Source organism: Bombina bombina, chromosome 9 (genome assembly GCF_027579735.1).
Source record: "Bombina bombina isolate aBomBom1 chromosome 9, aBomBom1.pri, whole genome shotgun sequence".
Classification (NCBI taxonomy): Eukaryota; Metazoa; Chordata; class Amphibia; order Anura; family Bombinatoridae; genus Bombina; species Bombina bombina.
This window is the reverse complement of record NC_069507.1, coordinates 153,174,982-153,200,031: the sequence shown is the minus strand read 5'-3', so window position 1 is coordinate 153,200,031 and position 25,050 is coordinate 153,174,982. Positions and strand designations below refer to the sequence as shown.

At 41.5% G+C, this 25,050-nt stretch overlaps 1 protein-coding gene across 3 annotated transcripts in view; it reads left to right on the top strand.

The window, feature by feature from the left end:
• SLK (STE20 like kinase) overlaps positions 1-25,050 on the top strand; it is a 325,767-nt gene that overhangs the window by 241,742 nt on the left and 58,975 nt on the right. For all 3 annotated transcript variants that reach the window (XM_053692434.1, XM_053692433.1, XM_053692432.1), the window contains one exon: positions 17,336-17,465. In XM_053692434.1, coding sequence (XP_053548409.1) covers positions 17,336-17,465 — 130 coding nt within the window. The remainder of the gene's footprint in view (positions 1-17,335; positions 17,466-25,050) is intronic.

Below are 25,050 nucleotides of genomic sequence, written 5' to 3'. Positions count from 1 at the left end.
TGCTGGTATGTACTATTTACTCTGAAACAGAAAGAGATGAAGATTTCTGTTTGTGAGAGGATTATGATTTTAGCAGCAGTTACTAAAATCATTTGCTGTTTCCACACAGGACTGTTGAGATGAGATAACTTCAGTTGGGGGAAACAGTTAGCAGGCTCTTCTGCTCAAGGTATGACTAGCCATATTTCTAACAAGACTGTGTAATGCTGGAAGGCTGTCATTTTCCCCTCATGGGGATCGGTAAGCCATTTTCTTAGTCTCAAACAGAATAAAGGGCTTATTATGGGCTATAAACTGGTAGACACTTTTAGGGGCTAAATCGATTGCTTTATTTAAGTATTATATGCAGTTTGAAGTTGTATTTCACACTTTTATAACATTGGGGAACGTTTTTAGCACCAGGCACTTGTTAAGACACCTTCCCAGTCAGGAAGGGCCTTTCTCTGTAGTAGGCAGAGCCTCATTTTCGCGCCATTACTGTGCAGTTAATTTTGAGTTCAGTACATGCAGCTGCATGTGTGAGGGTCTGGAATCCACTAAAAACGTTCCTAGAAGGCTTCATTTGGTATCATATACCTTCCTGGGATTGGTGAAGTTGCAGCAAAGGCTGTGGCTGGGACTGTAAGGGGGTTAAAAACGGCTCCGGTTTCCACATTTTAATTGTTAACAGCTTGAAAATTGGGGTGCAATACTTTGAATGTATTAAGACACTGTGGTGAAAATTTGGTAAAGATTGGATAATTCCTTCATAGTTTTTCACATATTCAGTAATAAAGTGTGCCCTGTTTAACATTTAAAGAGACAGTAACGGTTTTGTTTTAAAACGGTTTTTGTGCTTTATTAACCAGTTTAAGCCTGTTTAACATGTCTGTACCTTCAGATAGATCATGTTCTATATGTATGGTAGCCAATGTGGTTCCCCCTTCAAATATGTGTGATAATTGTGCCATAGCGTCCAAACAAAGTAAGGACAGTACTGCCACAGATAATAAAGTTGCCCAAGATGATTCATCAGATGAAGGGAGTAGACATAGTTCTACATCATCTCCTTCTGTGTCTATACCAGTTATGCCCGCGCAGGCGACCCCTAGTACTTCTAGCGCGCCAATGCTTGTTACTATGCAGTAATTGACGGCAGTAATGGATAACTCCATAGCTAATATTTTATCCAAAATGCCAGCATTTCAGAGAAAGCGCGATTGCTCTTTTTTAAACACTGTAGAGCAGGAGGGCGTTGATGATAATTTTTCTGTCATACCCTCACACCAATCTGAAGTGGCAGTGAGGGAGGGTTTGTCAGATGGGGAAATTTCTGATACAGGAAGAATTTCTCAGCAGGCAGAACCTGATGTTGTGACATTTAAATTTAAATTAGAGCATCTCCGCGCATTACTTAAGGAGGTGCTATCTACTCTGGATGATTGTGACAATCTGGTCAACCAAGAAAAATTGTGCAAGATGGACAGTTCCTTGAGGTCCCGGTGCACCCTGATGCTTTTCCGATACCTAAATGGGTGGCGGACATAGTGAATAAGGAGTGGGAGAAGCCAGGCATACCTTTTGTCCCTCCTCCTATATTTAAGAAATTGTTCTCTATGGTCGACTCCAGGAAGGACACATGGCAAACAGTCCCTAAGGTCGAGGGGGAGTTTTCTACTCTAGCCAAGCGCATGACCATTCCTATTGAGGACAATTGTGCTTTCAAAGACCCTATGGATAAAAAATTGGAGGGTTTGCTTAAAAAGATTTTTGTACAGCAAGGTTACCTCCTGCAACCTATTTCGTGCATTATTCCTGTCACTACAGCGGCGTGGTTCTGGTTCGAGGAACTGGAAAAGTCGCTCAGTAGGGAGACTCCGTATGAGGAAGTCATGGACAGAATTTACGCACTTAAGTTAGCTAATTCCTTTATTTTAGACGCCGCTTTGCAGTTAGCGAGGTTAGCGGCAAAAAATTCAGGGTTTACAATTGTGGCGCGCAGAGCGCTCTGGCTAAAGTCTTGGTCGGCGGATGTATCTTCCAAGACAAAATTGCTTAATACCCCTTTCAAAGGTAAGACCCCTTTTGGGCCAGAATTGAAAGAGATTATTTCAGTCATCACTGGGGGAAAGGGCCATGCCCTCCCACAAGATAAACCTTTCAAGGCTAAGAATAAGTCCAATTTTCGTTCCTTTCGCAATTTCAGGAACGGACCGGCTTCCAACTCGGCAGCCTCTAGACAAGAGGGTAACGCTTCCCAGACTAAACCAGCTTGGAAATCAATGCAAGGCTGGAACAAGGGTAAACAGGCCAAGAAACCTGCTGCTGCTACCAAGACAGCATGAAGAGGTAGCCCCCGATCCGGAACCGGATCTAGTAGGGGGCAGACTCTCTCTCTTTGCTCAGGCTTGGGCAAGAGATGTTCAGGATCCCTGGGCACTAGAAATAGTCTCTCAGGGATATCTTCTAGAATTCAAGGAACTACCCCCAAGGGGAAGGTTCCACATGTCTCACTTATCTTCAAACCAAGTAAAGAGACAGGCATTCTTGCATTGTGTAGAAGACCTGTTAAAGATGGGAGTGATACTCCCAGTTCCAACTGTGGAACAAGGTCAGGGGTTTTACTCAAATCTGTTTGTAGTTCCAAAAAAAAAAAGAGGGAACTTTCAGACCAATTCTGGATTTAAAAATTCTAAACAAATTTCTCAGAGTGCCATCGTTCAAAATGGAAACTATTCGAACGATTTTACCTACAATCCAGGAGGGTCAATTTATGACTACCGTGGATCTAAAGGATGCGTATCTGCATATTCCTATCCACAAAGATCATCATCAGTTCCTAAGGTTCGCCTTTCTGGGCAAACATTACCTATTGTGGCTCTCCCATTCGGACTAGCCACTGCTCCAAGGATTTTCACAAAGGTGCTCGGGTCCCTTCTAGCGGTTCTAAGACCCAGGGGCATTGCAGTGGCACCTTACTTGGACGACATCCTAATTCAAGCGTCGTCTCTTTCAAAGACAAAGGCTCACACAGACATTGTTCTAGCCTTTCTCAGATCTCACGGGTGGTAGGTGAACATAGAAAAAAGTTCCCCGTCTCCGTCAACAAGAGTACCTTTCTTGGGAACAATAATAGATTCTTTAGAAATTAAGATTTTCCTGACAGATGTCAGAGAGTCAAAGCTTCTAAATGCTTGTCAAGTTCTTCACTCTGTTCTACGGCCTTCCATAGCTCAGTGCATGGAAGTAGTAGGGTTGATGGTTGCAGCAATGGACATAGTTCCTTTTGCGCGAATTCATCTAAGACCATTACAACTGTGCATGCTCAAACAGTGGAATGGGGACTATACAGACTTGTCTCCAGTGATTCAAGTAGATCAGAAGACCAGAGACTCACTCCGTTGGTGGCTGACTCAGGATCACCTGTCCCAGGGAATGAGCTTCCGCAGACCAGAGTGGGTCATTGTCACGACCGACGCCAGTCTATTAGGCTGGGGCGCGGTCTGGGATTCCCTGAAAGCTCAGGGTCTATGGTCTCGGGAAGAGTCTCTTCTCCCGATAAACATCCTGGAACTGAGAGCGATATTCAATGCTCTTCGGGCTTGGCCTCAACTAGCAAAGGCCAGATTCATAAGATTCCAATCAGACAACATGACGACTGTTGCTTACTTCAACCATCAGGGGGGAACAAGGAGTTCCCTGGCGATGAGAGAGGTGACCAAGATCATCAAATGGGCGGAAGATCACTCCTACCACCTGTCTGCGATCCACATCCCAGGAGTGGAAAACTGGGAGGCGGATTATCTGAGTCGTCAGACCTTTCATCCGGGGGAGTGGGAACTCCACCCGGAGGTGTTTGCCCAGTTGACCCAATTATGGGGCATTCCAGACATGGATCTGATGGCGTCTCATCAGAACTTCAAGGTTCCTTGCTACGGGTCCAGATCCAGGGATCCCAAGGCGACTCTAGTGGATGCATTAGTGGCGCCTTGGACTTTCAACCTAGTTTATGCGTTTCCACCGTTCCTTCTCATTCCCAGGCTGGTAGCCAGGATCAAACAGGAGAAGGCCTCAGTGATTTTGATAGCTCCTGCGTGGCCACGCAGGACTTGGTATGCAGACCTGGTGAATATGTCATCGGCTCCACCATGGAAGCTACCTTTGAGACAGGATCTTCTAGTACAAGGTCCATTCGAACATCCAAATCTAGTTTCTCTCCAGCTGACTGCTTGGAAATTGAACGCTTGATTTTGTCTAAGCGTGGGTTTTCGGATTCTGTGATAGATACTCTGGTACAAGCCAGAAAACCTGTGACTAGAAAGATTACCATAAAATATGGAAAAGATATATCTGTTGGTGTGAATCCAAGGGATTCTCATGGAGTAAGATTAAAATTCCTAGGATCCTTTCCTTTCTCCAAGAAGGTTTGGATAAGGGATTATCAGCGAGTTCTCTAAAAGGACAGATTTCTGCTTTATCTGTCTTGTTACACAAACGACTGGCAGCTGTGCCAGATGTTCAAGCTTTTGTTCAGGCTTTGGTCAGGATCAAGCCTGTTTACAGACCCTTGACTCCTCCCTGGAGTCTAAATTTGGTTCTTTCAGTTCTTCAAGGGGTTCCGTTTGAACCCTTACATTCCATAGATATCAAGTTGTTATCTTGGAAAGTTCTGTTTTTGGTTGCTATTCTTCTGCTAGAAGAGTTTCTGAATTATCTGCTCTGCAGTGTAATCCGCCCTATCTGGTGTTCCATTCAGATAAGGTTGTTTTGCGTACTAAACCTGGTTTCCTTCCAAAGGTTGTTTCCAACAAGAATATTAACCAGGAAATAGTTGTGCCTTCTTTGTGTCCGAATCCAGTTTTCAAAGAAGGAACGCTTGTTACACAATTTAGATGTAGTCCGTGCTTTAAGGTTCTATTTAGAAGCAACAAAGGATTTCAGACAAACGTCTTCTCTGTTTGTAGTTTATTCTGGCAAGTGGAGAGGTCAAAAAAAGCTACTGCTACCTCTCTTTCCTTTTGGCTGAAAAGCATCATACGATTGGCTTACGAGACTGCCGGACGGCAGCCTCCTGAACGAATCACAGCTCACTCTACTAGGGCTGTGGCTTCCACATGGGCCTTCAAGAACGAGGCTTCTGTTGATCAGATATGTAAGGCAGCGACCTGGTCTTCTCTGCACACTTTGTCCAAATTCTACAAATTTGATACTTTTGCTTCTTCGGAGGCTATTTTTGGGAGAAAGGTTTTGCAAGCCGTGGTGCCTTCTGTTTAGGTAACCTGATTTGCTCCCTCCCTTCATCCGTGTCCTAAAGCTTTGGTATTGGTTCCCACAAGTAATGGATGACACCGTGGACCGGACACACCAATGTTGGAGAAAACAGAATTTATGCTTACCTGATAAATTACTTTCTCCAACGGTGTGTCCGGTCCACGGCCTGCCCTGGTTTTTTAATCAGGTTTGAAGAATTTCTTTCTCTATACACTACAGTCACCACGGCACACTATAGTTTCTCCTTTTTTTCTCCTAACCGTCGGTCGAATGACTGGGGGGGCGGAGCCTGGGAGGGACTATATGGACAGCTCTTGCTGTGTGCTCTCCTTGCCTTTCCCTGTGGGGGAGGAGAATATCCCACAAGTAATGGATGACACCGTGGACCGGACACACCGTTGGAGAAAGTAATTTATCAGGTAAGCATAAATTCTGTTTTTGCCATCATGGCGCGAAGAGCGCTTTGGCTCAAATCATGGTCGGCGGATGTGTCGTCCAAGACAAAACTGTTAAATATTCCCTTCAAGGGGAAGACTCTTTTCGGCCCAGAGCTGAAAGAAATGATTTCAGATATCACTGGGGGCAAGGGTCATGCCCTTCCACAAGATAGGCCGTTTAAGGCCAAAAACAAGGCTAATTTTCTCTCCTTTCGCAACTTCAGGAGCGGACCAGCTGCAACCTCTGCTGTCGCAAAGCAAGATAACACTTCCCAGCCCAAAGAAACCTGGAAACCCCTGCAGGGCTGGAATAAGGGTAAACAGGCCAGGGATCCTGCTCCTGCTACCAAGACAGCATGAAGGGGTAGCCCCCGATCTGGGACCGGATCTAGTAGGGGGCAGACTTTCTCTCTTTGCTCAGGCTTGGGCAAGAGACGTTCCAGATCCCTGGGCATTAGAAATAGTTGCTCAGGGGTACCTTCTAGAATTCAAGGATTCTCCCACAAAGGGGAAGGTTCCACAGTTCTCGTTTGTCTTCAGACCAAACAAAGAAACAGGCGTTCTTACGCTGTGTAGAAGATCTCCTAAGAATGGGAGTAATACACCCAGTTCCAATTGCAGAACAAGGACTGGGCTTTTACTCAAACCTGTTCGTAGTTCCCAAAAAGGAGGGAACTTTCAGGCCAATCCTGGATCTAAAGATTTTAAACAAATTCCTCAGAGTTACGTCTTTCAAGATGGAAACCATTCGGACAATCTTGCCAATGATCCAGGAAGGTCAATATATGACTACCGTGGATCTAAAGGATGCGTACCTACATATTCCTATCCACAAAGATCACCATCAGTTCCTAAGGTTCGCCTTTCTGGACAAACATTACCAGTTCGTGGCCCTTCCTTTCGGGTTGGCCACCGCTCCCAGAATTTTCACAAAGGTGCTAGGGTCCCTTCTGGCGGTGTTAAGACCGCAGGGCATTGCAGTAGCACCTTACCTAGACGACATATTAATACAGGCGTCGTCTTTCCACAGAGCCAAGGCTCATACGGACATTGTTCTGGCCTTTCTAAGGTCTCACGGGTGGAAAGTGAACGTAGAAAAAAGTTCTCTGTCCCCGCTTACAAGGGTTCCCTTCCTTGGAACACTAATAGACTCAGTAGAAATGAAAATTTTTCTGACAGAGGTCAGGAAGTCCAAACTGTTGAACACCTGCCGAGCTCTTCATTCCATTCCTCAGCCTTCTGTGGCTCAGTGCATGGAGGTAATTGGTTTAATGGTGGCGGCAATGGACGTAGTCCCTTTTGCCCGAATTCATCTCAGACCACTGCAACTGTGCATGCTCAAGTAGTGGAATGGGGATTACGCAGATTTATCTCCTCAAATACAAATGGACCAAAAAACCAGAGACTCTCTTCTCTGGTGGTTGTCTCAAGTTCACCTGTCTCAGGGAATGAGTTTCCGCAGACCGGAGTGGATCATTGTCATGACCGACGCCAGTCTGTTAGGCTGGGGTGCGGTCTGGAACTCCCTGAAGGCTCAGGGTACATGGTCTCGGGAAGAATCTCTTCTCCCAATAAACATTTTGGAGCTGAGAGCGATATTCAACACTCTCCTAGCATGGCCTCAACTAGCGGAGGCCAAATTCCTCAGATTTCAGTCGGACAACATCACGACTGTAGCGTACATCAATCATCAGGGAGGAACAAAGAGTTCCCTAGCGATGAAGGAAGTATCCAGGATCATCAAATGGGCCGAGGATCACTCCTGCCATCTATCTGCAATTCACATCCCAGGGGTAGACAACTGGGAGGCGGATTTTCTAAGTCGTCAGACTTTTCATCTGGGGGAGTGGGAACTCCACCCGGAGGTTTTTGTTCAGCTGACCCAGCTATAGGGTATTCCAGAATTGGATCTGATGGCGTCCCGTCAGAACACCAAACTTCCCCTTTACGGATCCAGATCCAGGGATCCCAAGGCGGCATTGATAGATGCTTTAATAGCGCCTTGGTCATTCAGTCTAGCTTATGTCTTTCCACCGTTTCCTCTTCTCCCTCGGCTAATAGCCAGAATCAAACAGGAGAAGGCTTCGGTAATCCTGATAGCGCCTGCGTGGCCACGCAGAACTTGGTATGCAGACCTAGTGGACATGTCATCGGTCCCACCATGGAAACTGCCATCGAGGCAGGATCTTCTAATTCAAGGTCCTTTCAAGCATCCAAATCTAGTTTCTCTGCAACTGACTGCTTGGAGATTGAACGCTTAATCCTAGCTAAGCTTGGTTTCTCTGAATCAGTTATAGACACTTTGATACAGGCCAGAAAGCCTGTCACAAGGAAAATTTACCATAAGATATGGCGGAAATATCTTAGTTGGTGTGAATCCAAGGGTTACTCGTGGAGTAAGGTTAGGATTCCAAGGATACTGGCTTTTCTCCAAGAAGGATTGGAGAAAGGTCTGTCAGCTAGTTCCTTAAAGGGACAGATATCTGCTCTGTCTATTCTGTTACATAAGCGCCTGGCAGCTGTACCAGACGTTCAGGTGTTTGCACAGGCCCTTGTTAGAATCAAGCCTGTTTACAAGCCTGTGGCTCCTCCTTGGAGTCTAAATTTGGTTCTTTCAGTTCTTCAAGGGGTTCCGTTTGAACCTTTACATTCCATAGATATTAAGTTATTATCTTGGAAAGTTTTGTTTTTAGTAGCCATTTCTTCTGCTCGAAGAGTCTCTGAATTTTCTGCTTTGCAGTCTGATTCACCCTATCTGGTGTTCCATGCAGATAAGGTTATTTTGCGTACCAAACCTGGTTTTCTTCCAAAAGTGGTTTCTAATAAGAATATTAACCAGGAAATTATTGTTCCTTTTTCTGTGTCCTAATCCAGTTTCTAGAAAGGAACGACTTTTACACAATCTTGACGTGGTTCGTGCTTTAAAATTCTATTTAAAAGCAACTAAAGATTTCAGACAAACATCATCCTTGTTTGTTGTCTATTCTGGTAAGAGGAGAGGTCAGAAAGCGACTGCTACCTCTCTTCTTTCTCCAACATAGGTGTGTCCGGTCCACGGCGTCATCCTTACTTGTGGGGATATTCTCCTCCCCAACAGGAAATGGCAAAGAGCCCAGCAAAGCTGGTCACATGATCCCTCCTAGGCTCCGCCTACCCCAGTCATTCTCTTTGCCGTTGTACAGGCAACATCTCCACGGAGATGGCTTAGAGTTTTTTAGTGTTTAACTGTAGTTTTTATTATTCAATCAAGAGTTTGTTATTTTAAAATAGTGCTGGTATGTACTATTTACTCAGAAACAGAAAAGAGATGAAGATTTCTGTTTGTATGAGGAAAATGATTTTAGCACCGTAACTAAAATCCATGGCTGTTCCACACAGGACTGTTGAGAGCAATTAACTTCAGTTGGGGGAACAGTGTGCAGTCTCTTGCTGCTTGAGGTATGACACATTCTAACAAGACGATGTAATGCTGGAAGCTGTCATTTTCCCTATGGGATCCGGTAAGCCATGTTTATTAAGATAGTAAATAAGGGCTTCACAAGGGCTTATTAAGACTGTAGACTTTTTCTGGGCTAAATCGATTCATTATTAACACATATTTAGCCTTGAGGAATCATTTATTCTGGGTATTTTGATATGATTATATCGGCAGGCACTGTTTTTGACACCTTATTCTTTAGGGGCTTTCCCTAATCATAGTCAGAGCCTCATTTTCGCGCCGGTATGGCGCACTTGTTTTTGAGGACAGCATGGCATGCAGCTGCATGTGTGTGGAGCTCTGATACATAGAAAAGTCTTTCTGAAGGCATCATTTGGTATCGTATTCCCCTTTGGGCTTGGTTGGGTCTCAGCAAAGCAGATTCCAGGGACTGTAAAGGGGTTAAATATAAAAACGGCTCCGGTTCCGTTATTTTAAGGGTTAAAGCTTCCAAATTTGGTGTGCAATACTTTTAAGGCTTTAAGACACTGTGGTGAAATTTTGGTGAATTTTGAACAATTCCTTCATACTTTTTCGCAATTGCAGTAATAAAGTGTGTTTAGTTTAAAATTTAAAGTGACAGTAACGGTTTTATTTTAAAACGTTTTTTGTGCTTTGTTATCAAGTTTATGCCTGTTTACAATGTCTGAACTACCAGATAGATTGTGTTCTGACTGTGGGGAAACCAAGGTTCTTTCTCATTTAACTATATGTATTTTATGTCATAAAAAAATTTAGTAAAAATGATGCCCAAGATGATTCCTCAAGTGAGGGGAGTAAGCATGGTACTGCATCATCCCCTCCTTCGTCTACACCAGTCTTGCCCATACAGGAGGCCCCTAGTACATCTAGTGCGCCAATACTCCTTACTATGCAACATTTAACGGCTGTAATGGATAATTCTATCAAAAACATTTTAGCCAATATGCCCACTTATCAGTGAAAGCGCGACTGCTCTGTTTTAGAAAATTCTGTAGAGCATGAGAACGCTGATGATATGGTTTCTGAAGGGCCCCTACACCAGTCTGAGGGGGCCAGGGAGGTTTTGTCTGAGGGAGAAATTTCAGATTCAGGAAACATTTCTCAATAAGCTGAACCTGATGTGATTACTTTTAAGTTTAAGTTGGAACATCTCCGCGCTCTGCTTAAGGAGGTGTTATCCAATTTGGATGATTGTGATTATCTGGTCATTCCAGAACCACTATGTAAAATGGGCCCCCCGAAGCTTTTCCTATATCCAAGCGGGTGGCGTACATTGTTAGTAAAGAATGGGACAGGCCCGGTATACCTTTAGTACCTCCCCCCATATTTATAAAATTGTTTTCCTATAGTCGACCCCAGAAAGGACTGATGGCAGACAGTCCCCAAGGTCGAGGGGGCGGTTTCTACTCTACACAAGCGCGCCACTATACCCATAGAAGATAGTTGTGCTTTCCAAGATCCTATGGATAAAAAATTAGAAGGTCTGCTAAAGATGTTTGTTCAGCAAGGTTCCCTTCTACAACCAATTGCATGCATTGTCCCTGTCACTGCAGCCGCGTGTTTCTAGTTTGATGAGCTAGGAAAGGCGATTATTAGTAATTCTTCTTCTTATGAGGAGATTATGGACAGAATTCGTGCTCTTAAATTGGCTAATTCTTTCACCCTAGACGCCACCTTGCAATTGGCTAGGTTAGCGGCGAAAAAATTCTGGGTTTGCTATTGTGGCGCAGAGCGCTTTGGTTAAAATCTTGGGCAGCGGATGCGTCTTCCAAGAACAAATTGCTTGACATTCCTTTCAAGGGGAAAACACTCTTTGGCCCTGACTTGAAAGAGATTATCTCTGATATCACTGGGGGCAAGGGCCACGCCCTTCCTCAGGATAGGTCTTTTCAAGACCAAAAATAAACCTAAGTTTCGTCCCTTTCGCAGAAACGGATCAGCCCCAAGGGCTACGTCCTCTAAGCAGGAAGGTACTACTTCTCAAGCCAATCCAGCCTGGAGACCTATGCAAGGCTGGAACAAAGGAAAGCAGGCCAGGAAACCTGCCACTGCTACCAAGACAGCATGAAATGCGGGCCCCCGATCCGGGACCGGATCTGGTGGGGGGCAGACTCTCTCTCTTCGCTCAGGCTGGGGCAAGAGATGTTCTGGATCCTTGGGCGCTAGAAATAGTCTCCCAAGGTTATTCTCTGGAGTTCAAGGGGCTTCCTCCAAGGGGGAGGTTCCACAGGTCTCAGTTGTCTTCAGATCACATAAGAAGACAGGCATTCTTACATTGGGTAGAAGACCTGCTAAAAATGGGAGTGATTCATCCTGTTCCATTAGGAGAACAAGGGATGGGGTTCTACTCCAATCTGTTCATAGTTCCCAAAAAAGAGGGAACGTTCAGACCAATCTTAGATCTCAAGATCTTGAACAAGTTTCTCAAGGTTCCATCGTTCAAGATGGAAACCATTCGAACACTCCTTCCTTCCATCCAGGAAGGTCAATTCATGACCAAGGTGGATTTCAAGGATGCGTATCTACATATTCCTATCCACAAGGAACATCATCGGTTCCTAAGGTTTGAATTCCTGGACAAGCATTTCCAGTTCGTGGCGTTTTCTTTCGGATTAGCCACTGCTCCTAGGATTTTCTCATAGGTACTAGGGTCCCTTCTGGCGGTGCTAAGACCAAGGGGCATTGCTGTAGTACCTTACTTGGACGACATTCTGATTCGAGCGTCGTCCCTTCCTCAAGTAAAGGCTCACACGGACATTGTCCTGGCCTTTCTCAGATCTCACGGATGGAAAGTGAACGTGGAAAAGAGTTCTCTATCTCCGTCAACGAGGGTTCCCTTCTTGGGAACTATAATAGACTCCTTAGAAATGAGGATTTTTCTGACAGAAGCCAGAAAAACAAAACTTCTAGACTCTTGTCGGATACTTCATTCCGTTCCTCTTCCTTCCATAGCGCAGTGCATGGAAGTGATAGGTTTGATGGTAGCGGCAATGGACATAGTTCCTTTTGTGCGCATTCATCTAAGACCATTACAACTGTTCATGCTCAGTCAGTGGAATGGGGACTATTCAGACTTGTCTCCGAAGATACAAGTAAATCAGAGGACCAGAGACTCATTCCGTTGGTGGCTGTCCCTGGACAACCTGTCACAAGGGATGACCTTCCGCAGACCAGAGTGGGTCATTGTCACGACCGACGCCAGTCTGATGGGCTGGGGCGCGGTCTGGGGATCCCTGAAAGCTCAGGGTCTTTGGTCTCGGGTAGAATCTCTTCTACCGATAAATATTCTGGAACTGAGAGCGATATTCAATGCTCTCAAAGCTTGGCCTCAGCTAGCGAGGGCCAAGTTCATACATCAACCATCAGGGGGGAACAAGGAGTTCCCTAGCGATGGAAGAAGTGACCAAAATCATTCTATGGGCGGAGTCTCACTCCTGCCACCTGTCTGCTATCCACATCCCAGGAGTGGAAAATTGGGAAGCGGATTTTCTGAGTCGTCAGACATTGCATCCGGGGGAGTGGGAACTCCATCCGGAAATCTTTGCCCAAGTCACTCAACCGTGGGGCATTCCAGACATGGATCTGATGGCCTCTCGTCAGAACTTCAGAGTTCCTTACTACGGGTACAGATCCAGGGATCCCAAGGCGGCTCTAGTGGATGCACTAGTAGCACCTTGGACCTTCAAACTAGCTTATGTGTTCCCGCCGTTTCCTCTCATCCCCAGGCTGGTAGCCAGGATCAATCAGGAGAGGGCGTCGGTGATTTTGATAGCTCCTGCGTGGCCACGCAGGACTTGGTATGCAGATCTGGTGAATATGTCATCGGCTCCACCATGGAAGCTACCTTTGAGACGAGACCTTCTTGTTCTAGGTCCGTTCGACCCACTCCAGCTGACTGCTTGGAGATTGAACGCTTGATCTTATCAAAGCGAGGGTTCTCAGATTCTGTTATTAATACTCTTGTTCAGGCCTGAAAGCCTGTAACCAGAAAAATTACCACATAATTTGGTATATCTGTTGGTGTGAATCTGCAGGATTCCCTTGGGACAAGGTTAAGATTCCTAAGAGTCTATCCTTCCTTCGAGGAGGATTGGAAAAAGGATTATCTGCAAGTTCCTTGATGGGACAGATTTCTGCCTTGTCTGTGTTACTTCACAAAAAGCTGGCAGCTGTGCCAGATGTTCTAGCCTTTGTTCAGGCTCTGGTTAGAATCAAGCCTGTTTACAAAATTTTGACTCCTCCTTGGAGTCTCAACCTAGTTCTTTCAGTTCTTTAGGGGGTTCCGTTTGAACCCTTACATTCCGTTGATATTAAGTTATTATCTTGGAAAGTTTTGTTTTTGGTTGCAATTTCTTCTGCTAGAAGAGTTTCAGAATTATCTGCTCTGCAGTGTTCTTCTCCTTATCTGGTGTTCCATGCAGATAAGGTGGTTTTGCGTACTAAACCTGGTTTTCTTCCAAAAGTTGTTTCTAACAAAAACATTAACCAGGAGATAGTTGTGCCTTCTTTGTGTCCTAATCCAGTTTCAAAGAAGGAACGTTTGTTGCACAACTTGGATGTAGTTCGTGCTCTCAAATTTTACTTAGCAGCTACTAAGGATTTCAGACAAACTTTGTCTTTGTTTGTTGTTTATTCTGGTAAACGGAGAGGTCAAAAAGCAACTTCTACCTCTCTCTCCTTCTGGATTAAAAGCATTATCCGATTGGCTTATGAGACTGCCGGACGGCAGCCTCCTGAAAGAATCACAGCTCACTCCACTAGGGCTGTGGCTTCCACATGGGCCTTCAAGAACGAGGCTTCTGTTGATCAGATATGTAAGGCAGTGACTTGGTCTTCACTGCACACTTTTTCTAAATTTTACAAATTTGATACTTTTGCTTCTTCTGAGGCTATTTTTGGGAGAAAGGTTTTGCAAGCCGTGGTGCCTTCCATTTAGGTGACCTGATTTGCTCCCTCCCTTCATCCGTGTCCTAAAGCTTTGGTATTGGTTCCCACAAGTAAGGATGACGCCGTGGACCGGACACACCTATGTTGGAGAAAACAGAATTTATGTTTACCTGATAAATTACTTTCTCCAACGGTGTGTCCGGTCCACGGCCCGCCCTGGTTTTTTTAATCAGGTCTGATAATTTATTTTCTTTAACTACAGTCACCACGGTAACATATGGTTTCTCCTATGCAAATATTCCTCCTTAACGTCGGTCGAATGACTGGGGTAGGCGGAGCCTAGGAGGGATCATGTGACCAGCTTTGCTGGGCTCTTTGCCATTTCCTGTTGGGGAGGAGAATATCCCCACAAGTAAGGATGACGCCGTGGACCGGACACACCGTTGGAGAAAGTAATTTATCAGGTAAACATAAATTCTGTTTTCCTTTTGGCTGAAAAGTATCATCCGATTGTCTTATGAGACTGCTGGACAGCAGCCTCCTGAACGAATCACAGCTCATTCTACCAGAGCTGTGGCTTCCACATGGGCTTTCAAGAATGAGGCTTCTGTTGAACAGATTTGTAAGGCAGCGACTTGGTCTTCACTGCATACATTTGCCAAATTTTACAAATTCGATACTTTTGCTTCTTCTGAGGCTATTTTTGGGAGAAAGGTTTTGCAAGCAGTGGTGCCTTTCGTTTAGGTGACCTGACTTGTTCCCTCCCTTCATCCGTGTCCTATTGCTTTGGTATTGGTATCCCACAAGTAAGGATGAATCTGTGGTCTGAATACACCAAGTAAGAGAAAACAGAATTTATGCTTACCTGATAAATTTCTTTCTCTTACGGTGTATTCAGTCCACGGCCCGCCCTGACATTTAAGTCAGGTTCAAATTTTATAACTACAGTCACCACTGCACCCTATGGTTCTCCTTTTTCTCCTAACCGTCGGTTGAATGACTGGGGGGGCGGAGCCTGAGGGGAGCTATATGGACAGCTTTGCTGTGTGTTCTCTTTGCCACTTCCTGTAGGGATTGAGAATATCCCACAAGTAAGGATGAATCTGTGGACTGAATACACCGTAAGAGAAAGAAATTTATCAGGTAAGCATAAATTCTGTTTTTCAGTATGGCTGGCCTACAGTTAATACATTATCAGCTGCTCAGTAATTGCAGTAAGATCATTTATTTTCATTTGAGATTATTCGAAAATCTTTTAGGGGGGCCCTGAGTATTGACACTGGCTGTCTTTTTTTACTACAGTGATCAGAACCATATGAACATGGGATTCCCAATCACAGGCTCCCATTTAAGAAGCTGCAGTTGGTCAAAATTTGCAGGCAGGGAACTAGTCTAGTCCACCTGTGCTTACCACCAGCAATGCAAGCTTTAAAGTAAATGCTTTTGTGCAGTGGTGTGAGAGAAGGGGTTGTCCGTCATCCCCTGGTTGGGTCATTGTAAGAAAGAAAAAAAGGCTAAACTTAGTATCATTTTTTTTCCAATGCTGCTACACAACAGTATGCTGCAAACCTGTAAACTGTTATGTTGCTTTGATGTTCGCTACAGTTTTAAACACTAGGGAGCCAGAATGCATTGCAGCCCCGATTAGGAAGTAGGCCAATTAGGAACATCACACTCATGTAGTCACCAATCACTCTCTGAGTCCTGTAATGTGTTTAGCTATGTGTTTAACTGCTTTGTAGAGGAACAAGTTGAGTATTATTATTTTTTTATCATTATTAGCATGCCCCTTTAATGTTTTGGAGATTTCCCTTTAAATCTGTAAAAATGTGTTTTCTCTGCAAATCCATCTATTATTAGTGTGACTGCTCGTATCATATTGTGCATCACTGATGGAGAGGAACACTTTGTGCTGAACGGTCTGATAGAGAATTTCCAAGCAGTAAGGGCTTACTATGCAACAATACCTTTTGCGTAATTCATCTGTACAGTGTGTGGGTGGAATCAGTAGGGAGCAGTTGAACATAGGTTTGCAGCCTATACTTAAGGTACTTTATATTTTCCCCTGAATAGATTTCCAGCTGTGGAGTGCATTTTATATTCCTTTCTGTTCTTTTTTTTTTTTCTACATTTCTTCAAACCAAATGCATTTCTATGTACAAAGAATAGATGTTTTGTGTGTTTGCAGTATACATTGTGTGCAGAGCTGAAGAGTCCATAATTGCATGAAAACAATTCGTTTTTTTCTCTGGCAGACATTCTATGTGTTACAATTCTGATTCTTATATCTCACATTTTTGCTTATTTGTTTTGATTTTTTGTGTGAATTTATTTAAATGTGGTCACTGCAACATTGTTCTACATTTTACTCTTTAGTATTATGGTCTGCGGCGTTTAGATATACAGTATATATTCTTTATCAGTTGCTTTTTTGTTTTTTAAAGGGACAGTAAATACCTTTAACTCTTGGGATTTTTTTAACCTAGGTTGGCTCAGAAGCAACAATGCACTACTGGGAGATATGCCCCTTGTTATTGGCTCACCTGATGTATTTGCCTATCTCCCAGCAGTGCATTGCTGCTCCTTCTTCAAACGATTCCAAAAGAATAAAGCAAATCTTATAAGAGAAGTAAACTGTATTCCCTGTCTGAATCACAACATATTTTTTAAGGGGGTTTAAAGAAATACTAAACCCAAATGTTTTCTTTCATGATTCAGATAGAGCATGCAATTTTAAGCAACTTTCTTATTAACTCCTATTATCAATGTTTCTTCATTCTCTTGCTATCTTCATTCCAAAAAGCAGGAATCTAAGCTAAGGAACCGCCCTTTTTTTGGTTCAGCATCCTGGATAGCGCTTGCTGATTGGTGGGTACTTCGGGTTTAGTATCCCTTTAATATCCATTTAACAAATTTGCAGCATTTTGGAAACACAGGTTGTGAGCTTTTTGGCGTCGCTAGGGAAAGAGATTATCACAATTTTTACTCAGAAGCAACAGATGTTTAATGTCCCTTTAAGTAAACTTTTTAAATGTTTTTTTTATAAGGAGGTCATTTTATTTGTTTGTATAATTTATTACTAATAATTGCTGTGTACCAAGTGGGAGGGGGTTATGATCATTGGCAGGGTAATTTGCTGTAAATACTATGGTGTATGAATAGTCCTGATTTTTATTTACGTTTCTAAAAATAGACAAGCATTTTTTTAAAAAATTTTTTACAGTATGAAGATAAATGATTTATTCCTATTCAGACGTTATCTTTAATGCCGTCTTTTAAAAAATTCTTGCTTTGCTTCCAGGAGCAAGAATTTGTTCAAAAACAACAACAAGAGCTGGACGGATCCTTGAAGAAAATTATCCATCAACAAAAAACAGAGCTGGCCACCATTGAGCGAGAATGCTTGAATCACAAACAGCAACTCATGCGAGGTAAACAAAAATAGCAACAGGGTATAAAAACACCTTTAGAGGTGCACCTTCTTTCTATTATTCTCCTTTTTTGCTTAGGGCTAATTATTCTGTCTGTGCTCCCATAGCACAATTTAACTTCCTATAATTACATTTCCTGTAGCAGAATTTCTTAAGTTAATTTATATTTGAAATTAGGACTGAACATCCATGTAATTTATGAATATGCATTTATGTAATGTGCATTTGCTAAATGTAGCAACAGCTAAGTGAGATGTGCACCTATTGCCAAAGCGGAAAATCATTATTAAATGGACATTAAAATTGTTTTATTTAAAAGAATGCTTTTGAAAACACTGTCTTTTTGGCACTGTTCACAAGGTTTTCCAAATTAAGAGCAGTTAATGGATACATCACGGGAAAACCTATTAGAAACAGATGTAAGCGTGTTTGTGTTCTGATTTAAAGGGACAGTCTCCTTGTTTTTATTGTTTAAAAAGATAGATAATCCCTTTAATACCCATTCTCCAGTTTTGCACAGCCAACATGGTTAAATTATTATACTTTTAACCTCTGTGATTACCTTGTATCTAAGCCTCTACTGACAGTCCCTTATCACATGGCTATTTATTATCTATTGACTTGCATTTTAGCCAATTAGTGCAGTGTCGGCTACAACTCCACGGGAGAGAGCACAATGTTATCTATATGGCTCACATGAATTAGCAGTCTCTTGTTGTGAAAAGCTAATAAAAAAGTATGTGATAAGAGGCCGTCTGTGGTGGCTTAGAAAGAGGCAGAAATTTAGAGGTTTAAATGTTATAAAGTATATTAATATAACAATGTTGGTTGTGCAAAGCTGGGGAATTGGTAGTAAAGGCATTATCCATCTTTTTAAACAATAACAATTTTGGTGTAGACTGTCACTTTAAGCAATCAATGTGTATAATGTTGCACAGGCATATCAATTTCACAATACTTAAAGTGACATCAAACCCTTTTTTCTTTCCTATGACATGGAGAGTCCACAACGTCATTCCTATTACTAGTGGGATATTCAACTCCTGGCCAGCAGTAGAAGGCAAAGAGCACCCCAGCAAAGCTGTTAAGTGTAACTGCCTTACCCATAACCCCCAGCCATTCTCTTTGCCTCTGTCAATAGAGGATGTGAAGTTGGTGTCTGAAGATTTTTATTCCTTTGATAGTTACTTTTCCCTGCAAGCAACGATTGGGGTTTACATCAATCTCTTGAGTAAGAATAGTGGTGACTTTTAAGCAGTTAGAAAATAGTGAGGTTGTCCTTGCTTTGTTTTCTAACATTACCCCTGTTATAGAAAACCAGAGTTGGTTACTCGTTGTGGCCATCTATCACACCTAGAAGTGCTCCTGCCCTACAGAACAGGTAAGTGCCTTTTTTTTTTTTTTTTACCTTCCAGGCAGGAGGACAGCACTTATAGATTATAAGGTCTAGGATCCCTAATGGGGATTAGTGCCTTTCCCTTTCAACAGACGCATATAAGGGATTTTATGGGCAATTTAGACTATTTTTAAAGTGAAAACATCCTTAAATATGGATGTGGCTGGACTGACAGTTAGTGTACAGTGCACCGGCATTTCCTAACAGGATCCGGTTATTAAACTCCTAAGGCTGTATTTCAGCTAACAGCTAGGGCACCAGTATGCTTTTGGATATACTGAAAAGCTGTGTCATGACAGCAATTGCGGTTCACTGTTAGAGCTCTGATATAGACAACTTTCAGAGCGAGTAATTTAGGGTCGCATTTGCGGCTTTTATCGGTGATTCAGGTGTTAAAATGGCGCTGGTATACAGATGGTTGTTAATCCACCTTTTTACAAACACTTTATGGGTGCTGATGTATGTAGGGTGCCAGTGTAAGGGGACATTTACAGCTTCCTACTTAGGTAGCTTATACGAAGATCCCATATCCCTTTTTTGTTGGAAGTTTGTGTCAGTGGGGGTTAACAGTTTATTTTCGCTACATTAGATACATAGCAAACTAGCCGCTGACTCTAACGCTTCTCTTTTTCAGCCGCTTCAGTTTGAGGGCTGACAAGTGAGGCTTATTGCGGCATATGGCCGATTTTGTCTTTGTCGGATATGGGTTTAGAAAGGAGCGCCAGTAAAGTCAAGGTCTGGTGTGTGTGTGTGAGGGATGTGTTCACACTAATATAGATGGAACCCTTTATAAGGGCTAAATTCCTATGATTAACTGCAGAGACTGTAATACTAATAGAACAATGTGGATATAAGTTATAGTCACAATTTTAATATAAACATAAATTAAATAGCTAAACACGGATCCATGGTATATAAAAACATATAAGCTTAAAAACAATTTAAAATGTAAGATTCAAGGGAAAAGTGTCCCTCCAAGAACAGAATGTCCCAAATCTTGGTAACTGATAAAATGTAATAGTGGCAGTACCGTTATATTATTATGGGTATGAGAGTGGTACACAGAGAGTGGTAGATGTTTGTTAGACTTAACTACCCTCTACTCCATAAGGAATGAGTCTATCCAAATAGGTGATACAAAAATTGGTAGAATAGTGTCTACCAGTATTGTAGATACAATATTAACAGATAAAAAAGCAACAGAACATATAATTCACATGTGAAGAAAAACAAAAAATGAGAGAAGGTGATCAAAAATTGAACTAGTGTGTACACAAGCTAGTGTTGATCAAAAAAATAATAATCTCAAAAAATTTTGACACAAAAAAGTTGATTAACAAATCACACAGTAAGTGGTGTGTGAAAATGATATGTGACAAAAATGTGAAAAATGTGTAGAAACAAAAAAGAGTTGAAAAATGTGTCAAATGTAGAATGTTACAGATACGTAAACATATGTATATTCTTAACAGTGTCCCAATGGAAAAGTGTCCTAATCAAAAATAAAATAATAATAAAGTTCAGAGTAAATACAAACTATTGTCCATAAACATCAGATGGTGGTGACATTATGGTGATCCTGATAAAAAAGTGTGTCCAAAACATATAGTGAAAGTTAGTAGTTCCAATGAACAGTTCAAATCCTCCAATTAATCCAATAAGTAAAAACAGTTCCAAACCTTGATAACGAGGCAAAGAAAAAATGAAAATACCAATGTGAAAAAATTGACATAAAAATAAAAATAGAAGCTGGGAAATCCTCAAAACCTAAGGACAGAAAAAAATAACATAGTATAATATTGCTTAAGTATAAATGAATCAAGAAATATAGCTCACCATATAGTTGCCAACGCGTTTCGGCCCTCAGTTTGGGCCTTTCTCAAGACTAATATATGGTTAGGTGAGCATGGTCTTATATATCTGTATGCTACCAATCAGATTATACTTCAAATGGCGCCAAAAAAGTAACTATTGACATCCGAAGTACTTTACCGGAAGTATCAGTTTAATCCTGGATATAGTGTCTCTGGTTTTGTAAACAAGGCTATATGTGGTGTCAACACTAGTTTATTCAATTTGCTTGTTGCCAAAATTATCAGCAGATATGTGTGTTGTTTGTTTTTACCATCTATAGACCTCTTTGTGGTTATTATCCACCATATAAGCCCCTCTCGATCTCATCTGGTGTTGCGCTAAACCGGATGTTTACCAATGTTTTCCACTTCCGGTTTCGGGATCGATACGCCAAACCCGAAGTCAAGGTACGTGAAACCGGAAGTTAGGTTCCAGTGTGTCGTTACCCAGGGGTTTGGTTTCTCCGCATTGAACATCATCCGATAAACAGCCTAAGCTGCAAAAGAGTAATTCTAATAAATGTTGTTTGAAAAAATTCCTCGTGTCCATAATTATGAGGTTTGTTATATATACAGTATATAGGTTGGTGTTTAAATATCTACAATCAGCGGCAGAACTTATCACATACTTGTGTGTTTACATGTGTAATCCATAAAAAACTTTTAAAAAACAGTAAAAAACTTTAAAAAACCTGTGTGGATCTCCTTCTTCTATTCTATCACCCCACCTTTTGTTACATATTCAAAATACATAGGAGAATAAAAGAGGCATTAATAGGAAGCATGTGTATGGAGATATAGGGATACTATTTAAGCTCTGTCAAAATATGGAATAGTATAATGTTGGATTTATATGAAATTAGTTGTATGACTTATATGGTTGGTAGGGGATACTGAAAGACATGGAGGCATGGAGATTGGATCCTGTCAGATTTGGAAAATAGTGTAGTACTAGACTAGTTAAAGACTTTGTGCTAAGACCTTATGTGGTATGCTTACTCTATTGCATCCTTTTGGGTGATAAAAGTCACTCACAAAATGCAGTCCATTTGTTATTTCTGTATGGATCATAGTCTTAATTTCTGGGCCACACTTATTCCATGATGTACCTACATTGGTCCCTGTTGTCCACTAGTTGTGGCAGTACGTTTGTTTGGGTAGAGTACCCTAATGAGATCTTAGATGTGTCTCTACTCTATGATCTCAAATCTAGGGAATTTTGATGTTTCACAAATTGCCCTATGTATGGGACTTTGGTAGATTACAGATCACACTGTGTGTCTCATATAGGTTCTGTATGTGGCTCATCATGTTAATGGTCTCAGAATACCCGTTATTTCAAATTCAATAGATGGGAAAGGTCTTCCTTGTTATTTAGACCTTTGGGAAAGAGACAATCTAATTCAAAGATCCATCTCGACTCTGATATCAGGAGTTGCTTTTCATAATCTCCTCCCCTCCAATTCGGTTTTATTATTTGGATCCCGTAGAAGCTGAGGTCTTTCATATTGCCTTTATGTTGGAGTGCAAAATGCATGTATAACGCAGTCTCTGTGCTGCCGTGTTCAATTTGTAATAGGTGTTCCCGAATCCTATCTTTCAGGCACCTAGATGTCTGGCCAACATACTGGAGACCACAGCTGCACTGCACTATGTAGATAACTCCCTTATTGCTGCATTTAATCATATCCTTAATAACATGTTTCTTGTTTGAATAGTGGAAGAAGAAATGCTTTATCTTCAGGCCTCTCTTACATGCCTTGCAGCTAGGGCACGGAAAGAAACCCTTGATGTGTTTGCCTGATACGTCTCTCTCTTCTGCTGTTCCTAGACGTGGAATACTTGGAGACAGCATGGTCTTTAGGTTGTTGGATTTCCTATAGATGAATCTAGGTTTACCCATGAGTGTCTCTCCTATAATGTCATCGTTTTTGAGTATATGCCAATGTCTCTCTATGATTCTCTCTATAATTCGCCTATTTTCACTATGCTGAGTGATGAATGCGACATCTATAGAGGTAGTGTTGTTTTCTATCACATTTTTCTTGTTCTTATATTTGAGTAATTCCTTGCGGTCTCTTCTCACTTCTTCTATGTCCTTATTTAGGATAGGTAAACATCCGGTTTAGCGCAACACCAGATGAGATCGAGAGGGGCTTATATGGTGGATAACCACAAAGAGGTCTATAGATGGTAAAAACAAACAACACACATATCTGCTGATAATTTTGGCAACAAGCAAATTGAATAAACTAGTGTTGACACCACATATAGCCTTGTTTAGAAAACCAGAGACACTATATCCGGGATTAAACTGATACTTCCGGTAAAGTACTTCCGATGTCAATAGTTACTTTTTTGGCGCCATTTGAAGTATAATCTGATTGGTAGCATACAGATATATAAGACCGTGCTCACCTAACCATATATTAGTCTTGAGAAAGGCCCAAACTGAGGGCCGAAGCGCGTTGGCAACTATATGGTGAGCTATATTTCTTGATTCATTTATACTTAAGCAATATTATACTATGTTATTTTTTTCTGTCCTTAGGTTTTGAGGATTTCCCAGCTTCTATTTTTATTTTTATGTCAATTTTTTCACATTGGTATTTTCATTTTTTCTTTGCCTCGTTATCAAGGTTTGGAACTGTTTTTTACTTATTGGATTAATTGGAGGATTTGAACTGTTCATTGGAACTACTAACTTTCACTATATGTTTTGGACACACTTTTTTATCAGGATCACCATAATGTCACCACCATCTGATGTTTATGGACAATAGTTTGTATTTACTCTGAACTTTATTATTATTTTATTTTTGATTAGGACACTTTTCCATTGGGACACTGTTAAGAATATACATATGTTTACGTATCTGTAACATTCTACATTTCACACATTTTTCAACTCTTTTTTTGTTTCTACACATTTTTCACATTTTTGTCACATATCATTTTCACACAGCACTTACTGTGTGATTTGTTAATCAGCTTTTTTGTGTCAACATTTTTTGAGATTATTATTTTTTTGATCAACACTAGCTTGTGTACTCACTAGTTCAATTTTTGATCACCTTCTCTCATTTTTTGTTTTTCTTCACATGTGAATTATATGTTCTGTTGCTTTTTTTATCTGTTAATATTGTATCTACTATACTGGTAGACACTATTCTACCAATTTTTGTATCACCTATTTGGATAGACTCAATCCTTATGGAGTAGAGGGTAGTTAAGTCTAACAAACATCTACCACTCTCTGTGTACCACTCTCATACCCATAATAATATAACGGTACTGCCACTATTACATTTTATCAGTTACCAAGATTTGGGACATTCTGTTCTTGGAGGGACACTTTTCCCTTGAATCTTACATTTTATTTGTTTTTAAGCTTATATGTTTTTATATACCATGGATCCGTGTTTAGCTATTTAATTTATGTTTATATTAAAATTGTGATTATAACTTTTATCCACATTGTTCTATTAGTATTACAGTCTCTGCAGTTAATCATAGGAATTTAGCCCTTATAAAGGGTTCCATCTATATTAGTGTGAACACATCCCTCACACACACACCAGACCTTGACTTTGCTGGTGCTCCTTTCTAAACCCATATCCAACAGTATTTCTCTTTGTGGGCAGTGGGGGCCCACCCTAGACAGGAGCTATTGGTCCTTTAAGCGCTGTGAGTGCAATACTTCTCTGCAATTTTGTCTTTGTCACAGTTTTTTTCTGTGTTTCTTATATCAGCTTAGTCTGGTTAAGCATTGTAACTAGGATTGTTTATATTCAGAATTAAAATACTTTATTAAGGTATTTCTTCTCATGAGGTTCATGCACGTCTCAAACTGTGTTTTGTTGGCAGGCTAGAGTCACTGTTTTCAGAAGCGTAGGGGTTAATTGTTTCCCACCACATGCAAGAGGCGCACTTTTGTCTAAATTGCGATTGAGTTCAGGCCACCCTGATAAATATTTTTAATGAGTTTAGCGTCTTGCTTCCTCTCAATACAGACCATTTATAGAAGGTCTTTTATGGTTATACCTTATGTTATACAGTTAAGGTTGCCACTTATTGAGCTGGTGCTATACACAGAACTACTTGAGGGCAGTCTGTTTTCACTACAGTGAATAACGAAGCAGGAAAAGTTATAATGTTTTTATTTTCCTGTGTCCTCTGAGCCTATTATGTACACCTGGCTGCTATGTAGGACTATGATGACCTTTAGTTCAGGTATGACGGTGGTAACTTGTATTCCTCTGTAGTTAAAGAGAACTATGGTTCTGAATCCGTTTTTTAATTATCTAAGATAATATTTCTGTGTATTCAGAATGTA